The following is a 20,122-nucleotide window of genomic DNA, read 5'->3' on the forward strand; positions in this document are numbered from 1 at the left end:
CTTATTATTTCAAACTAGTTACTGGAGAGATTTTGACCTGGATGTGAAAGTGAGCATGTTCTCTCAGAGACACTATTATCAGTAAGCTTCTGTTTTCATGCAGTTTCATTGGTCTAAATATTTATTGATCATTTATCACACTTTATGCATCCTACATTCTACATGAATAAAACCCCCAAACAACAAAACTGACCTGCCCATCCTGACCTGGACAGTGCACTAGTATCTGAACTACCTTTGCCAGCCCTGGCTTTTCCCACTCTGACACCCCCCAAACTGCTGCCAGACCAACCCCTGAATGCTCTGGTTTTCAGGGGAATCCTTTTGCTCCTATCCTGTAGAAAGCTCAGGCTTCCTTGTTTGATGGTCAAGGCCATCCACAGTCGATTGCCTACATGCTTTTCCAACCTGAACCCTATAGAAGTTCTTTGTTCTAGTCAAATTGTGTTTTGGTTTTGTTAGTTCAGAGTCCTGGACCTGGACTCACAGGGCTCCTAAATCCTAGTCCCAATCCCCACATGACAAGTTTTCTCTTAAAAAAAATAAGAATAAAGATATACCTGCCTTGTTAGTCTCACAGGATTATATAAGCATTACATGACTTAATTTACTTACAGAGGTTTCGTAAATTAAAGACACTGTAGAAAAGTAAGGAAATATTCTCACAGTATCACGGGTATGTGATCCCTCCACCTCACTCACTCAGCTACCACTGACTGCACACCCTCTCTTCCCACAGCGTGACCTTGTCTGAGAGCTTTTTCTGACCTCTGTGACTCCTCACTGCTCTCACGACTGGAACCACTCACTGAATTTATTGCAAGTTCACCTTAAAAAAATTCCTTGGGATTTAAATGTGGATTTGTTGGAGACATAATGCAAATAGAGAGAGATCTCAGGTCCCTCAAAGCTGCATCTGTGGGCTCCTAAGGGTTGCACTTTTCTGCCAGCCTGGGCAGGGCAGGAGAGACAAGCGCCGGCAGAGCCTGCACTGAAGACCTTCAGCCACCCTCAGCCAGGTCCTCCGCTTCCTGGTGAACGTAGGTGTTGACGTTTCTGTGTTCTTGTACTGTGACCATGTCATTGAAGCATGTTGTATTGCTATGTTTTGGACTAGAATTTGTTGTGAGCAGAAACATTTGCTGGGGGTTACGTGTCTTTGAGCAGATTTTGGAGACATTCAGACCAGGAGGAACTTTTAGAGCCCGATTTCCAGAAAAACTGAGTGGATGATCTTAAGGAGCCAAGGGCAGCTGTGACTATGTGAGATGGAGGTGAGAGGACAAAATACGTGAGAAAAGGGGGAGAGAGACGGGATTGCAATGAGTAGGCAGTCCTGCCGTATTCCTCTCTGGGCCTGGAGCCGAAGAAGGCTCCAGAATCTGAAACGATCTAGTCTTCTGGCCGGTCTCCCCTCCTGGGCATGCTGCCCTGGGGGGTCCTCCCCCAGAGCATCCACACTGTCTAAAGTCTCCATTTAATGCTTCCCAGGCCCCACTGGGCCAACAGCTGCAGGGGGACAGGGGCCACATCTACTGCTTCACCCTGTCCCCTAGTTAAACAAAGGACTAGGAGGCAACTGGCACTCCATAAACATGTGCAAACATACACACAGCCAGGAGGTACTGATACACTGTTTCTAGTGAGAGGTTTCATTGGTTTTAATTGTTTATTATTTTCAAACATACTGATAAGTACACATAGTGTCATAAATCTTACTATACCCAGCACCCAAATTTAAAAGCTAAGATTTTTACCACATTTGTTTCATCTGTCCTTTATTTCTTTTTACTTTCTATAAGTATTTTAAAGCAAATCTCAGACATAATGTCATTTTGCCCTAGTTTTCATGATTAGTATTCTTTACTTTCTAGGCTATAACATCCATACCTTGAACTTGTAACTGACCTCACATTTTTCACACTTGCTCAGTACATGTATGAGTATATACAATGTATATGTCCATTATAGGTATATGGGGTTTACGACACATGTACACCTCTATGAACACACACACACCTATATTAGACATGTGTGTTTATACGGGGCATCACAACATCAAACCGCTGAACTTCTATTGTATCTGGAAGAGAAGCGTTTCATTTCACTCTTTTTCCCCCAAAGAAGCAAAAAGGATAAGGGAGGTCTTAGACAAAGATCATCGTTTCATACATTTGGTCTTCAGGAAACACAAAGAAACATGTGAGAGTGAAGCCCGTCTGGGTGTTTCCTGAGGGAAACGCCGTCTGCTGCCGGAGTTCACCAGGGGCTGTCACCCTCTGACCCCCGCCCCCGGCCCTAAGTCTGAGGGCAGTTATGGCGCAAGCCCAGGTGTGGAAACTATAGGCTAGACTGTGCAAGGCCCTCCAAACAAAAAGGGCAGATTCTGTGGCTGTTTTCTAATTTGGGGGCTATTATTTTTCCCTCTTTGTAATTGGAACCATAAAAATAGAATGTCATTTGGGAGCCTGACTATACAACAGCACTTGAAACGGGATTGGGGGGAGGGGAGTTTGCCTAAGCCTTAAGAATACATCAAGCTCTTAAGGAAGTAGATTGTGCCATGTTTGAAGATGCAGAGATAATCACTGTGCTGGGAACCGTCTTGAGGGGGGAGGAAGCCGAACAACAAGAGGAAAGCAGCGCTCGCTCCTGATTTCGCACAGGAAGCCCGCAGCACCTCCTGCCAAGGAGAGATAAGAAAGCTCCCAGGCACTATTCTGGACAAGGCCACTGTTATCAGCTTCAGCTCCGCAGTCCTCTCTCTGCTCCAAGCCTCTGTCCCTTTCCTAATGAGTTTTAGGGCTCTGACCTCCATTTGCATGCAGCATGCCAAGTACAATAGCATGGAGGTATTTATAACCATTGAGAGGAAAAAAAATTTCCGGGGTAAGAGTGTACTCCATGTCATCTCATCCATTGCCCTGGAGTTGAAAGAAATTAGTTACTAGAGATTGATATAAATAAATTAAGAGAAAGCAGCCAATTTCATATCCAGCACATGGAGCTGGGACCCTACATGTGACATGTCAGTCTGTCTAACTCCAGGCAAGAGCCATCTGTGGGACTCTCCCATCTGCTTTAAGTTACCAGCCTTCTTCTCTTAACATTATTAGGGAAACACCACCCTCCAGAGACGTAGATGACATTACTGACCTACATGCTTTGGGCTGATTTCCCTGTAGTGGTGATGAATTGCCCTGTTCCCTTCATACTGGTAAGCATTTGGCTCCTCTGTGACCACAGACAGATAAAGGCAGTCTGGGGCCACAGATAAGGGAGGGCGAAGCCAACACTGGCCCCAAGAGGCAACTTAACCAGCCATAGGTTACAATAATTATAATACACACCATGCACATTACTCTCTACTACAATAAGGATTATATTTCCTGTGCACTTAGCGACTCGTATATACTCTCTCACCAATCTGTGTATATTAAAAAGTAAGTGCTCTCCATCTTCCATTTAATGGACAAAGAGATTGAAGATCAGAGAGGTCAAACAACCACTAAGTGGCAGAGGCAGAATTCATAATCAGTCCTGGTTTATTTCAGAATCTGTGCACTTAGCCTTTAATCCGTAGGTAACACAACATCCACAGACAACCATCACGTAACAAGAAGTTGCTGTGCTTCAGGGCTTCTCTGTGCATAGGAAGACCAGGCTTCAAATACTCACTACACGAACACTACTAACAGAGTAGGGATTTGAATCTTCTTTAGCCCCTTTGTATAACACAGTAAGTTTCTTTCCCAAGTTTGGCAAACAATTCTCATCAGACACAATTAAAATGTGTTGTGTATCCAATGTGTGTTCGGTCTGCAATTGGCTTATAGTCGAGCTCCCTTCGTTATCCTACCATTCTGAACTTAATTCCAAGTCACCTTTGCAAGTCCAGCCCAGGAAACACAATGCACAGTGTGCACCCAAAGGGGCCCTTTTGTGTTCCCCTGTGATTTTCCTTAGGTGCTGGCTTCGAACAGATCCGACTTTCAGACTTCCTTCACTCCTTCTGCCTCTAGTTCTCCACCCCCACCTAAGTGTGGGGCTGGTGCTTTTCTCCCTTTAGAGGGCAGATGGCTGCATCCGGGGGCATCCGAAGGGACAGTCCAGCTGGGAGAGCTTCAGCCACTGATAGTTAGTATCTGTGTTTTCTTTGAAGTGACTCTTCTGTGAGAAAACGATAGTCTTTGAAGAATGAGGTGAGATGGTTCAGGCCTGCATGTCCCCTTTCTGGAGATCGCCCATCTGTTTATCACCTGTTCTGGTAGCCGAGACTCCTGGCATCACAAAGTCCTCATTTCATAAAGGATTTCTAGCAAGTCTCATAACCATCCCAATCCTAGAAAGTTCACAGTCTGAATCTTAAGATAAAAAGATTTTTTTTTTAGAATATCCTTTCTCCCTATGATAGATGATACAAGGCTGACCTTTCTTTCAAGGTCTGTTCTCCTAAATTCTGACTCTAATGCTAGGCCCAGGCTAGAAGCGACCTACACACATTTAAGCTCAACAAATTCTCAGTCACGCGATGAAGCAGGTATTAGGATGCCCAGTTCACAAACCCTTTCACCAACAAGGAAACTGAGACTCTGAAACATCAAATGCCTTGCTCAGATTCACAGAGAAAGTAGCAGCCCTGGGATTAGAACCCAGATCTCTCTATCACACCAGCACTCAATCCATCCCACAGGATGAATTCTGTTCCCAAGTAACCTCCCCAACCTTCACCACAGATTCACATTGCAGGGTGAATCTGGCTCAGAATTACCTCTTAGAGGGAAAGCTCAGGGGGATCCTCTGAGTCCCACTGGTACAGAGTTAGACACCAAGAGAAACGAAGCATGAATTTGCCAAAAGAAGGGGCACCCAGTGCTCTGGTGAAGTGGGAGAGGGGAGGAATACCTTATATTTACCCTGGGACATAAATTCTGGTTAGTTTTACTCATAAAAATGTTTTGATGTTAAAATTCTAGAAACTCCGGCCTTCTACTGGCTGACAAATTTTGTCATTTAAAAAATTTTGCAACAAAACATAAAATTTAACTTTATCACAATCTTTCTCTTTCCTTGTTAACTGACTTGGTCTGCATGATTCCTGACCATGTTCTCAGGTAACGCTAGCCTGCTTTGTTATGAACTCCAGAACATTTATAGCAGGCAGCTGACTTTAAAGAGGGCCTCTGGGGTGGGGGTGGGCATGTGCAGGGGTGAGCTGAGCACCCCAACACCCAACAGCTGCCTATTTGAGCCTGAGCCATTGCCTAGGAGTGACTGTATACATTAAATTATAATCACAGCACATTTATTGGGGAGGGGGGTGGAAAGGAAGCTCTAGAAATCTCAAAAGGGTGCCAAGACAATAATTTCCCTCTTTATTTTTTGGATAACAAAATCTGAGGACTCTGGGTAGACTCTGCTTATTTGTTTAATGAGATTGGACTGCACCTGCTACCTGTGATTAGAAACTATTCGCAAAGAATATTGAATCAAGTCAAGTTAGGAAGCAAAGGGGAAGGGCAGCAATAAAGAACAAATTGAGGCTGTAAAATGTCTGTCAAAAAACAGAAAGGAAAGGAGAGACCACCTGGCAGGCTGCCAGCAGGCACACCAGGGCTGGTTGCCCGAGACGGCAGCGCCTCTGCAGAGGGCCTGATGTAAACTCTCCTCTGCCACCGAGGGTGTTGTGTCAAAACATTAGCAATAGTGTGTCTGAGCCATCAGATTAATAGGAGCTGCAAACACTATCTTTTCCCCTCCTCTCACATTCTCTTAAAACAAATAGAACAATGTAGGGGAAAGGATGCTGGCAGAAAAAGGCGTAGAGTTGGAAGGAGTGTTTAGACAGAATGGTTCCTGCTCCTTCAGCTCCAGGAAAAGGGCCTGGGCCTTCAGGGTGGCCACAGGGTCAGGCTGAGGGGACTCTGGAGGAGTGGCTTTCTTGGGACGCCTTGGAGCCCATACTGAAAATTACTTCTCATCTGAATGGAGAGGGGAGAGTGGAGAAGACTTTTCAGGGATCGAAGGCTTTGGGACAGCTCCTTGGACAATGGTGGAGGTGATCCAGAGTCTTGGCCACCTCTGTTTAGATAAGAGCTTTTCCGTGAGCGTCTTGGCCTGCCCTGCTTCCTGCTCTCAAGGGCCTCGAGGTCCATTCACACTCAGGATAAGGCCCGTCTTCCCAGTCTCCACTCTCTCTCCTCTTCTCTCCTGCTTGCTTCCCCCAAGAGCGCCAGCAATCCCCGGCCCTCTGACTCTTGAGTCTCTCTTACAGAATCTGGGCCAGGACCAAGGCAGCCTTTCCATCCTCCACTGAGGTGACTGGCAGGCCAGAAGGGTAGGTACTCACTCGGTTACAACCAGATATGGGCCTCAAAGAGCACACCTATCCTGTGCATTCATTTTTCTTCTTAGTGAAAGACTGGTCAGCTGAGAAAGAGTGGTTTGGTTAAAAGAAATCTTTAGGGAAATGTTAGGAGTGGCTACAAATATATTTTACTCTGACACATGCAAGGAGCCTTAAGGTATTAACTACCCCCACTCAGTGAAGAACATTTCAATATTGTTAACAGTTTGTTCTCATGAAAAGGAAGAGAACACATTACTTATTTAATAGCAGTCAACGCTGAAACATTCCGAAAGCATAGATGTGGGGCGGGGGTGGGAAGTCACAAGGTACCCTAAGGACCATAGATTCTAGACAGATCTGAATTCAAATCATGGTTTTATAACTTTCTAGTTATGTGACCCTGGGTGGCAAAAGCCCAGCTCTGAGAATCAAAGTCATAGGAAACTGCTCAGAAGTTTCAATCCTTGAATAGTTAAGAACTTGTTGGATCATATCAGCCCACAAAATCACCTTGAGTAAGTCCTGCTTTGGTGTTACACACTGGTCGCCACTGAGGGACATTATTATCCCCAGTCCAGTGACCTTCCTTCCCTCTTATGGAAATGTGCTTGAGGAGTTTGTCAGATACACCCCACCCAACAAGAGATGAGAAATAATTTTTCTCAGCTCTCAGTTCCCTGTAAGGTTGTACTTCTTTTGATTTGTTTTTCACTTATGGGCCTCTTATTCTTGAAAATGTCTATTTTATTTCTCTTTTTCTCTGAACAACTCTAGAGAGTAAAGCTTGTGAGCCATATTTCCATACCCCAAAAGTTTTAACCCCATTTTCTCCTTTCATCCAGATTTGCTCAATTATTTATTGTAATTGTGTGTGTGTGTGTGTGTGTAAATCATCTCAAGTCCTTTGGGAATGGACATACTCTTAACATGGCCAACTAAAAAGAAGCTACCTCTGTTACCTTGTCTCAGTAGATTTCTTATGAAGTTAAAAAGCAAACAGAAGGGAAACAACTTAAAGAAACCCTTTGGCATCAGCATGCATTACGGTGATACTAAATGAGTTAATTTGTATAACAAGCTTAGCACAGTGCCTGGCACACAGCAGACAGGTCATTTGTGGGAGCTGAGATTTTATTGTCTGACTAGAGAAGAGCTACTACATGTCTTGCTCATCTTTATAGTAACCTCAGGGTCTAGCCAACCATCTGGTGAACAGTATATAAGAGCCCGCAACTTTTGCTCAGGTGATTGCCTGAGAAGAGTAAATCCTGAAAATGGCCTGACTGGATATCAACTCAACCTCATGTCAGGTGTCAACCCTGCATCCATCACTTGCCTTGAATGTGCTGGAAAAAAAAGGGGCATTACTGACCCACAAGTGACCTCACACATACCACCTCAACTAAGCACAATGTCACCTCCATCAGTGCCTGTCCAGTCGCAATGAGGAGTATTAATGAAGACAGGGGATCTGACTGGGGCTGGATCAGCTTGTCACAGCAGTAACAACATCTGACAATTTCAGCTTAGGCAAGGATGCTGACATGTGGAGAAGCCCCTTCTGTTTAACAGAAAACTAACCAGCAACAGTCTTCTCCTTTCCTCGAGGGTTGGCAAGAACATTGGCTCATAATGACTAGCACCATGTTAGTCAAATAATTTATACACACATATTCCATTTAAGAAGTAAAATCATGTCCTTTAAAAGAAGTACAAGATTTACTAATAGTGCCTTCTGCTGTAAGGGAACATATCTGTTTATTGAAGAGATAAGTCAAATACATGGGAAAAGCATCAGAATATAATTGAGCACAAGCAAGTGAATATCTAGAATCCACATGCCACAGACTGGACAAGACTTGGGTCAATGAGCGTTTGGAGAGCTGAGGTAGAATTCACATATGTGAGTAGATCCAGAACATTATAACTCCTCTAACTTCCTAAATAATCTGCAAATTGTACTACTGCTGGTCTATCTTAATTTCCCTGGAACAAATCACCATAGTCAGAAGACCACTCCAGAAATGCAAGCCTGTTTCCAGGGCAAACATTAACCTAATGGCACAGTTCATTTTGTCAGATCATCATCAGCTTTCATAGGACACTTAGTACGTGTGATGCCACCTCACAGGGAGGTTGCCTTGCAGTGGTTTGCAGAACAACCTAAAAACACTGAACAGCTTACAGCAAACAAACTTAGTACTTGCAATGCACCAGCTACTAAGCTAAGGACTTCATATAATATATTATCTCATTTAATTCCCCCAACCAACCTTGCGATGTCACTGTTATCTCTATTATAAAGATCAGGAGCCCTGGCTGGTGTAGCTCAGTGGATTGAGCGTGGGCCTGCGAACCAGACGATCGCGGTTCGATTCCCTGTCAGGGCGCATGCCTGGGTTGCAGGCTGGTTCCTTGCAGGCTAACTACCAGCAGGGGACACACAAAAGGCAACCATACATTGATGTTTCTCTCCCTCTCTCCTTCCGCTCTAAAGATAAATAAATAAATAAAATCTTTAAAAAAAAAGAAAAAAAAAGATCAGGAAACTCAGACCCAGACAGGAGGTTTATTTTGCACATAATCACACCACTGGTAGGTGGTAGTAGGTGCCAGAGCCAGAATTCAGACTCCAGAGGCCATGTCCTTGAATGCTGGACTCTATTGCCTTTCTGCATCTTAACAGTTTTAAAACTGGCTCTTGATGTCATAAGATAGGCATCTCAAAACACATGTGCCTCCTTATCATGAGATTTTGACCAAAAATTACTCATTTTAATGCCTAAGTAGTTGTTACAGGACCAATGCTAGTAACGATGAATGAAATGCTCGGCAGAAGATGTGCTCAAAGGCTACTCACTCGTAGTCCCCACATCATTCATAGACACTCAGACACGTCAACCAGGAACTCTCTGCGCCTCATCTAGAAGATGGTCAGAACCATAGTACCTACCTGCCTCACAGAAGTTCTGTGATAATTCAATGAGATAATACATACAAACCACATATTAATCACTTAAGACCCTATAGATAAGTGCTTAATAACTTTCAGCTATAAAGAAAAATAAAAGGAGTTCTGGCCAAGATGGAGGTGGAGGTGGAAACCCTTTGCTTCTTCGCACAACCAAAAGGAGGATAACAACACACCTAAAATCAATAAACAACCAGAAGTGCCAGAAAATCAAACTGCATTGCATGGAACTCCGACGACCAAGGAGTTAAAGGAAAAATCAATCAGAACAACCAGACCAGTAAGGCAACTGACCATGCCACTGGCCAGCAGAGAAAAACCACAGCGAGTTCTCCGACCTCAGGGGTGGGGCTGGCTGTGCAGGTGGGGCTGACCTAAGGGGAAACTGAGACTCAGAGTTAATACAGCGGTTGCTCCATTGGGAGAAACTCCCAGTCTCACACAAGAGTCCGTAGGAAAGTGCGCGAGAGGCAAGCAGGCAAGCTGCACGTTCCCTCTCTGGAGCCTCCCTCACAGGCAGCACCCACGGCACAGCGAAGAGGGTTGCCCCGCCCAGGTAATTCCTAAGGCCCTGTCCCCTTTCAGCTTCTCAGGTGTGCTGAGACAAAGAAATATGGCCCAAATGAGAGAACAGAGCAAAATCTCAGAAACAGAACTAAGTGATGGGGACATAGCCAGACTATCTGATGGAGGATTTAAAGCCTTGGTAATCAAAATGCTCACAGATCTGATTGAGCTTGGTCGAAAAATGAAAAAAAAAAAAAGAAAGAAAGAAAGATACCCAAAATAAAATAAAGCCAAATATTTGGGGAACCAACATTGACAGGAAGGAAACCAGGACTCAAAGCAACGATTTGGAACAAAAGGAAAAAATAAACATCCAACCAGAATATAATAAAGAAAAAAGTGAAGAGAGTTTTACAAACCTCTGGGATAATCTAAAATGCTCCAATATCTGAATTATAGGGGTGCCAGAAGGAGAAGAACAACAGCAAGAAATTGAAAACTTATCTGAACAAATAATGAAGGAAAAGTTTGCCAATCTGGTGAAGGAAATAGACTTTCAGGAAGTCCAGGAAGCTCAGAATGTCAAAGAAGTTAGACCCAAAGAGGAACACACCAAGGCACACCATCATTAAGTTACCCAAGATTAAATACAAAGAGGAAATCCTAAAAGAAGCAAGGGGAAAAGAGACAGTTACCTACAAAGGAGTTCCCATAAGGCTATCAGCTGATTTATCAAAAGAAACCTTTCAGGCAAGGGGGGCCTAGAAAGAAGTATTTAAAGTCATGGAAAGGTCAAAGATCACTCTATCCAGAAAAGCTATCACTTAGAATGGGAAGGCAGATAAACTGCTTCCCAGCTAAGGTCAAGTTAAAGAGTTCATCATCATCAAGCCCTTATTATATAAAATGTTACAGGGCCTTATTTGAGAAAAAGAAGATAAAAAATATGAACAGTAAAACAACAACAAACTCCCAACTATCAACAAATGTACCTAAAAGAATAGACAAACAATGAAAACAAAAACGAAGCAAACAACTAGAGCAGGAACAGAATCAGAGAAATGGACACCATGTGGAGGGAGTTCAGTGGGGAGGGAGAAATAGGGGGAAAAGGTATAGGGAAGAAGAAGCATAAGTAGTGGCATAAAATAGATGGGGAGAGATTAAACATGGTACAGGAAACAGAGGACTCAAAGCACTTGTATGTACAAGCCATGGATGTGAACTAAGGTGGGGGATGCTGGAGGGTTGGGGGAGCAGGGTGGAGGGGGGGATACAGGGAGGAAAAATTGGACTGAGTGTAACAGCATAATCAACAAAAAATACTTAAAAAATAAAAAAATAAAGCCTAAGCCATATAGTCTTCTGAGCCATAATCTTCCACTTGGCTCTGGATAGTCTCTACCCATTTTCCTCTTCCTCACTTTACTTATCCAAAGACTTTTTCACACAAGCAAGGATTTCTCAATAAGGTGGCAATAAGCAATCATTTTACATCATTTTCAATGATGAGGACGAGGCAGGTGGAACATTAAAGGCCAAAGAAAGTGGGATAATACGTGCCCACATAACTTTTTTTAAAAGACTGAGTGCAAATTCAAGTTCTTGGATTCCAAGATCTTGGTCTTCAGACGTGGAAGGCAGAGTTTCAGAGATACAATGCACACGGCATGCTTAAGACGTTCCATAGGAAAAGACCACCAATGAGTCTGTAAAAGCCCATTGATCTATGGGAATGACAGGGTGGGCATGTGGTAGACAGACGCTAGCCAGGGAAGATGATCTGAAGTAGAATGACAGGCTCAACTACTCAGCCCCCATTGAAGAAATTCCATGTCAGGCCCAAACTTACTTTTCAACTTTTTTTCCCTCTAAACCCAAATCCAGTGAGCCAGCCAAAGTCTTCTTCAGCAGTGTCTTCTTCAAACTGTCAACCCATTCCTAGTCCCATGTCATTCTGGCACATCTATGGTCCTCCCCCTTTCCATCTAATGTCCCGGTGTGCACCCATCAGCTTTAGGACCAGATATGACTTCCTCTGCAGTGCTTCCTCTAAACGGCAGCACTCACCACCTGCCAGCCACTGAGATCAGACTATCAGCACCTCCCACGGAAAGTCAATACAATGTTACTGTGGAAATAAGAATAAAGAAAAATAATAAACAGGGCACCAGAGACATGGATCTAGTCCTGGGCTTACCGTTAACTAGATGAGAGGTGGTGGGTAATTGTTTATCTTTGAGTCTCAGTTTCTCATCTATGAAACACGCTTTTTTCAAAAAACCATGAAAACTCCTTAATTCTGAGTGAAGGAGTCATTCAAAATGACTACACGAGGCATGCCAGGTATGAAATTAGGCTGAAATTTACAGCCTTTTTCTCCTCATTTTGTACACTTGTCAACTGGAAACCCAATGTTTTCCTCTTCATTTTCTTTTACTTTTCCTTCTTCATCTCCCTTCATTATCTCCCACATCTATTGCTTAAACATCCACTGACAGCCGAGTGCTTGCTGATGTTGACCCCCCAAATTAATCCCAAACAACAGATAAGGAAATGAAGCTTCACTGCAAAAGATCAAATACCCCCCCCCCCCCCCCCCATGGTGAGAAGGTCACATAGAGTAGTAACAGGAGAAAGTGCCAGAGAAGACGTGCGAAATTAACTGTGTGACTGTTACCCTCCTGAGGTGGGCCTTATTCAGATCTGCTCATCCCACTGGGGGTCATCCCTGCTCAAAAGGGTCTACTCCCACCTGCAGGCTTGGGGCCTGAACCAGCTGCAGATCCTCAGTGGTTCCCAAAGAAATGGTGAAATTTGAGTCAAAGTCTCCCAACTGCTGCAAGCTTTTCTCCTTTCCCCTCCCACCCTCATTTCAGCTCTAACTCAACAAATGGATTCTGTGGGATCACTGGTGATGAGACTAAACCCGATAGTTTAGGCCAGTGCTCCCTCAAACCTGTCCCCTCAAGGATTTCTGCTCCTTCCTGTAGCAACTCACAGAGACTGACTTTGAGGGGTCCCATGGAACACCAAGGAAAAGTAATCTTCTGAAAAGCCAGTCTACTTAGCTTCTTTTATTCTATGGTCTGAAAACTCCTGAGAAATAATTTTCTGAGCTTCAGTTTCCTTATGGGGAAATTATATCCATTATTGAAAATTGCTGTACAGATTAGGGATGATGTATGTAAAAGAAAAAACACTGCTTTGACAAACCCTTAGTAAGGGCTCCTTGATTGAATTTATCACAGCTATTATCATTAAGTAGACAATTGCATTTAAGGCAACAAAACATCCTACAAGGCTTTTAGAGAAAGTATGAAACAACAGGATCTAGTGATTTGAAGCTCATTTATAAGGTACTACCTGGGCCATAGTTTAAATTTGCAATACACTTTCCATCTTCTCAATTCACCAGATTCTGCCTCTCACCTAAAAGGGCAGTGAAGTCACATTAAAACCACAGACCACAGTCCATATTCCAAAAAACAGTCTACCAAATCAGTGGAGATAGAACTAAAATACAGATTTCTAAGAATAGGTGCGTGTTTTATATGTGATTTGTCCTATTTATCTACTACCTAAGGATCTTGTTATCAGGATGTTAGTTTCTAGATTCAGTAATGACAGTGCCTACTCAATTTTTAAAAATCTGTAAATGTGGCCAAAGAAAATTCAAGACATTCTGCCAATCTTCTTAGGGAATCTTCCCAAATTGTGTGCCACTACCTTCTCGTATTCCTAGTCCTGGGAAACTCCACTGAATTTTGCTCAGAACTTCCCTATAAAAACCACCCGGCATAGCCTTCCTACGACTCAGCCATTTGGTTTAATTTAAACACATGATGAAATGTTTGACAGCAATTACAGGAGACAGTTAATTCATAAGAGACAATTACTCATCAGACTCACTGTATAGCTGTGAAGAGTGGGAAAAATGAAAATCTCACAAAGCCTAGAAAAGTGGCCAAGAGGCATTTGGCAAATGAAGTGCTGCTCAGTTGTCAGGACTTTGTATGAAATATGAATAAGGGTTGTTGTCTGCACACTCACACGGGGCAGCATGCACCTCCTCAGCCAGTAATTATGTAACAGAAAGCAAGAATTCTCTCATTAGTAAGTGAATATTCACTTTTGGCTTGTGATGAAAGCCTTCTGTACAAGATGGCCAGATTTATTTGGTTCTTTGTTCAAGCTCAAAGTCCTGCCCAAGCGGTCTTTGGTCACGTGGTCTTGAAAGTCCCCATTCTGATTCATCCAAGGTTGTGGGTGTGGCAAAGTAAGACTCTGCAGCATTCCTGGTTTGAGCCTGCCGACCCATATACACACTGCACAGAATACATGTCAAGAGACACCTGGGTACCAATTGTGTGCACAGTTAAGAAGAATGTAATAAAGATTAAAACATGGGATATGTAACAACATTTCCAAAAGAAGAGATCTTCTTTTCAAATTACAGCTTTCCTTAGATATTTGACCTACAGTTAACCCCCAGGAAATGTTGACTTTTTTCATGTTTAAGTGGTTAAAACTTTTATTTTGTAAATAGAAAATAGAATATGGGACATAAAACTGTTCTAGCATAAAAATAATAGCCATTCATGCTGGCACTCCATTAAATTCGGGTCCTTAAGTACATTTCTAATGAACTACTATGAACAATTGTTTTGTCTTTGTCCTGTTAATTTTATATACCCAACTGGTGCACAAAACTATTTTTCTCCCAAATGATCTTCCCCCAACACATCCCTAATGACTCCGGCCTTCCTTTCATTGCCACTTTGCTGATGTAAACAATAGAGAAATGCAATTAGGCAAGGCCTAATCTCATAGTTTCTAGATGCCTCTTCCTCCCCCTATTTTGTAGGCCACCCCCAACTCCTCCAACCCCCCAAAACTCCAGCAAGCCACACTTAGTCCCGGAGTGAGTGGTGAGCTTTCTCTAGACTCCTCACAGGACTCTATAGCCAGGGCATTTCAGAGATGGGACATTAAGTTGTGTGTCAGGGAATATTACGTTCTGTTAAACTTCTAAAGTATGTAATTATGTGAGACTCCAGGTATGGCCTACTTTAGAGTTTTGGAAGCAATACCTTGAGATTCCATGGCTGGCTGTTAGGTTTTCCTTAGAAAATCCACCATTTTAGCTAAGAAAGTCAAGAAAGAATATTCTACCCCCTTGCCACACCCCTTGAATTAAGATTCCAATGACTTTTTTTTTTTTGTATTCTGAAGGGGTTCCTTGGCAAAAGAGCAAATAAAGCAAGCAAGATGTGGAGGCTAACTAGGAAAAGAATGGCGGTGTCTTCATATGTGTGTCAAAGGTAGGCCAGTTTGGCCTTGAAGAAAATACGGATTAACATTACTGGTTAAGGAATGGCTGCATTCTTTCCTCGATGGGTCATTATTGACATTATAATTACAGAGACAGTTCTGTACCCCAGAATACAGACTTCCGCATATGGCTCTTACTACCATTCTATGAGGGAGGACCGAAAATAAACCCAGAATTATCTATTGGAGGGTAAGCCCCTTGTAGTACAGGCTTCCTCCAGTAGGTGAGTGTTCTAGGAACCCACCTGTATCAGTGTACCAGCTGACATTGTTGTGAGGGACTGTGTTCAGCTTCTGTGAATTTTTTTGAAGACTTTCAGTGCATTTGCCTATTTCACGATGGGTGACTTACAAGCGCACCTGCCCACACTGCGCCGGGGGTCAGCAGTTCTTGATCAAAACCAGCATGACCCCGGTGCCCCACCCTCCCTATGCACCGGGTCTCACCCTAAGTGACATTTTGTTTGCTCTGATGAAAAAAGTCCTCAAAAGGAAACATTTTGTTGGTGTGGAAAGGTGAAGCAAAAAAATAGCAGAAGCACTAAAAAGCGTCAAAATTGACAAGTTCTTTGGGAAGTGGGAGGGAACTGGAGGACCCAGAGAAAACCCACGCAGATGTGGGGAGAACAGGCAAACTCCACACAGACACTGGCTGGGAATGAGTTTTTTTTCCCCCTCATCAATTTTATGATAAAACAACATTGAATGAAACAACTATTTGAGGGCCTGCTGTTACATTAATCCCCAAATCGTTTTTGATGAGAACCCCAAATCTTATTTTGAGTTAGATAGTAACATATTTGCATAGTGGTATCCACTATGCAAATATGTTACTATCTAACTCAAAATAAGATTTAAAAAATGTAGGCAATAGAACATCCCTTTATTCAAATGTTACTAAAATTTGTGTTTACAATGCAATCTAAGTGTTAATATAAGTATATAAAATATATTTATATAGACATATTTTTAAGATTTTAGTAATTAAAGAGAGGTTTATTGATCTGTAAATTGTAGCTTTTCTCTCTCTGACAGGGTGAAATAGAGTCATTCCATTTGTTTGCTAGTGCACAAAGGTCCCATATATCTTTCTGAAATGCTTCTGAGTTAATATACTACTTAATCACCAAGCACCACCTCTGGGCCTGACACAGGTAAGCTATTTCATCAGTCTACTGGCTAAAAGAAATGAGAACATTGTATACACACGAGCGTTTTCAACAGATAATTTCAAGCAACAACATATTCTTTTAAGTGAAGCATGTCTTGTGATTGGCAAAAAAAAAGAATGCCTTTAACCAAGGACAAATCAAATGGTCAACAAACACTGAAAATTTAAGACACTGCTTGAGAGAATTCCAAGAGGAATAAGACATCTTTTTGTGCCTTGGCAACATTATTCCATAACATGGGAGAAGGGTTCCATATCCCACAAAGAAATTGGATAAGAGAGCTAAAGTGTCCAAAGTTTCATTTTTGTAGGCCTCATTCCCTAAATTATATTTTATTAGCATTATTTAAACCTAACTTTATAATATAATATTCCATTACTCATAATTGTTATTTTCTAACATAATTACTAGTTCTAATCCTGAATAGAACCAAATTTTTAGATTTCCTATTATCAAAACAAAAATTTAAACTATCTATAGAAGGCTATGTTATTCCATAAAAGTTGAACTCTAAACCTTTACCCAAATTTAATAGCTTAAATTATTTAGTTGTTTTTATTTATATGTTAGGGTAGCACAAATATCTAGGCTTTAAAGTGATGAGTCTATCCCTGGCTTGTGTGGCTCAGTCCACTGAGTGCTGGCCTGCAAACCAAAGAGTTGCCAGTTCAATTCCCAGTTAGGGCACATGCCTGGGTCTTGGGCCAGGTCCCCAGTAGGGGGCACACAAGAGGCAATCACACATTGATGCTTCTCTTCTTCTTTCTCCCTCCCTTCACCTGTCTAAAATTAAATAAAATCTTTTAAAAAGAAAATACTCATTATTATTAAAAAAGGGATGAGTCTATAAGTATGGATGCCTGCCTCCAAATTAGCAAAATAATAGAAAATCTCATATATTTCACTTTCTTTTGAGTTAAATATCCAAGTGGCAAACAAGTTATTCAAGGTTTATAAGTTCTCCATATTTCAGATGAGAAATCAGATGTGTATGAAAACAGCTACTTCTCAGAAATTCCATAACTCACCAGTAACTTTCAATGTCAGAACAGTATACTTTAAACACAAAATAAGGAAGAGCTAAAATTGAAGGATGAAGCTAGAAAACCAAGTAACCACTTCTATCCATTTATGCTAGAGTTATATCTTGTTTACTTTTTATCAACCTAAATTTTTTAAAAGAGAAATTCTCCTAAACATTCTGCAAGTGGAGTTAAAAGCAATAGAGCAAATATTTGGCATAATGACAATTCCTGGGCAACTCAATAATATTGTTTTACCTACAAATTCTAGTCCTATTTGTCAAATTAGCTTCCATTAACATGCATACCATTCCTTCAAACGAGACAGAAATGGGAAAAAGCAAACAGGACTCGGTCATCAACAGAATGCAAGGAAACACTGCACCGTTAACAGAGGGTGGGGATGGATCCATCTTGCCAGTACACAGTGAGCGTCTGCTATGTGCCCGACACCATGTGGTGTCAACTGGGGAAAGAGAGGGGGTCAGAGTGCGGCAGTCGGGAAGCTTCAGAGAATGTGACACAAGAGCAGAGCCTTGGAGGATAAAGAAGGACTTCTCAGGAAATAGAAAATGGGCAGAAGAGCCTTTTAGACAGATTGAGGAGTACGAACAAAGCTCCTAAAAGCCCCATAATCATCTGTGTTCATCTGGGAAGATTTCATACCATATCCAATGTTTAGAAGATGAGAAAGGGGAATACCAGTGGTACAGCCAAAGCCTGGGGGTGCTTAACTGGAAACCCAGAGACTGGAGTTCAACCTGAGTTCTAAATGATGGCTCACAGGGTGACCTTAATTCTGTCCCTGTGCTCCTAAAGCTATCAACTCCAGAAATCAATCAGAAGTGAGTAGGGAAGAATAGATATTGCCTACCTCTTCCTAAGGCAGGCAAAGTCTTTGCCCACAACACACTGCACCCCCCCACCTGCCAACTCCCATTGGTGTTCATTATAGAATCTTGAGACCAGGTAACAAAAGGTATTTGAAAGTTATTCAAGAAACTGCCTGTCCCTACCTTGCTTTCGAATGGTTATGGTTACAGGGATGCCAGAACCACTTGATTGTAGGTTGAGGAATACCGTAAATGGTACAAGTCAGGATTTGTCTGCTGCCCAGTGGGTAGAGAATTGGTTCTGGAAATGATGACACAGCTTTCTCGTAAATCTGGGGTTTCACTGGAAAGAAGATGAAGAACAGGACAGAAGTCAAGAGCTGTTCTAATGACTTGGGCTCCTGGGCCACAGCAGTAAGGACCACATTATCACTGGTTCTGATGTTAGGGAAACACACCCATGAACAAAAAACAAATAAGCGCTCATACCTGTCATTATAATGCCAACTTTTTTAAAAGTAGAAATGTTTGGAGAACATTAAAAATTGATCCTATGGCAGGTATAATTATAATGATACAAGGCTACGTCATTTATGAAAGATAACAAGTAGACATGAAATACTTATGATGGGACATAATTGGTTTTTAAAATAACTATTTACAAATTGTTTTCTTTGATATTGTTATACTGATTTCTGATTTAAAAATTTTCATTATTTTTACCTATACCAGAATCAGGAAAAAGCCTAAACAGTAAACTTACCATTTACGAGTAGAGTGGCCGTAAGGTTTTTAACCACATTAGACTGCTTTATGCTCAGCAAAATTGTGTATTTTCCTGCATCTTCGGCAGCCACATCTTTAATAATTAATGAATAGCCACGAACCAAATAGCGAGCCGATTTTTCCATTACAGGTAACCCATCTTTTAGCCTGTGGTTAAGCACATGATCAGTAAAGTCACTTCACACTGCCTCTCAGACATCATTTTGACGTTGCCACTTATGTTCATGAGCTCAAGTTTATGCCTTTTAAGCCTTGGATCCTCAGCATTCATTTACAAAAACTTAGACTCTAACTTCTCAGTAAAGCCAGGTGTGATTTTTAGACTGTGGTGTGCTTTATATATCTTGGCAAAAAGGAGTGAGCTGAAGGGAGACAGAGAGGGGATGGCTCCATGTACCCTTGGGTGTTCCGGTCACTACTGTGACGTAAGCAGTGACCCAGAGGCACTGGCTGATTCCCTCCTAGATGTTTTCCAGAGTTTTCCATGAGGCTTCACCAGCAATAGAAGGGCCATTGTAAGTCAGATCAACTAGATCACTTCTCCAGATAAAAGTAAAAATAGACTTTCCTATTGTGATCTCATGTGGAGTTCTTATTAGCTATATAAATGGTCACAGCAGTTGTCCCGTTCAAAAATGAGTGAAATCAAGATTACCAAGATTTTTCCCAAGGAAGAATAGTTAAAGCACAAAACTCACAAACAAAAGGTATAAACTTAAAAAAATGTTTTGAACCGCAAATATAGAAATAATGCCTAGATATCATGTAGCTGCTTTCAGTACTGAGATTCGATCAGGAGGTCTGAGCGCTGGGCCTGGCTTGGCCGCTGCACGCCGTGCACCTGACTTGTCCATGGGAGCCTCAGTTTCTCCAAGTTTTCTATAAAGTGTTTCAAAGATCTCTTTTGACTTTAAAATAGTAAAATTTCATTATACTGCACAGTTTTTGAAATGAGTAATTTATACTCTGTTAGGAGTTTACTGTGTTCTGTATAAAGGTATGTAATATTGAAAGTGGTATTACTGCATATGCATGCATGCACCACACCATCCGGCAGCCAAATTCCCATTACTGAGGGGTCTCAGTTCCAAAGCATTTAAATGACAAGTCAGTACTTTTAAAGATGGATTAGTATTTAGTTTTATTTT

General features: G+C 42.0%; 1 protein-coding gene across 1 annotated transcript in view; it reads right to left on the reverse strand.

The window, feature by feature from the left end:
- Positions 1-20,122, reverse strand: part of FLT1 (fms related receptor tyrosine kinase 1) — a 194,216-nt gene that overhangs the window by 110,744 nt on the left and 63,350 nt on the right. Inside the window, exons 9-10 of the mRNA XM_037058896.1 lie at positions 18,952-19,121; positions 18,372-18,531 (exon numbers count right to left, since the gene is read on the reverse strand). Of these exons, the coding sequence (XP_036914791.1) occupies positions 18,372-18,531; positions 18,952-19,121 (330 nt within the window). The remainder of the gene's footprint in view (positions 1-18,371; positions 18,532-18,951; positions 19,122-20,122) is intronic.

Source organism: Sturnira hondurensis, unplaced genomic scaffold, assembly GCF_014824575.4.
Source record: "Sturnira hondurensis isolate 20B ecotype Veracruz unplaced genomic scaffold, ASM1482457v3 Scaffold0010428, whole genome shotgun sequence".
NCBI lineage: Eukaryota > Metazoa > Chordata > Mammalia > Chiroptera > Phyllostomidae > Sturnira > Sturnira hondurensis.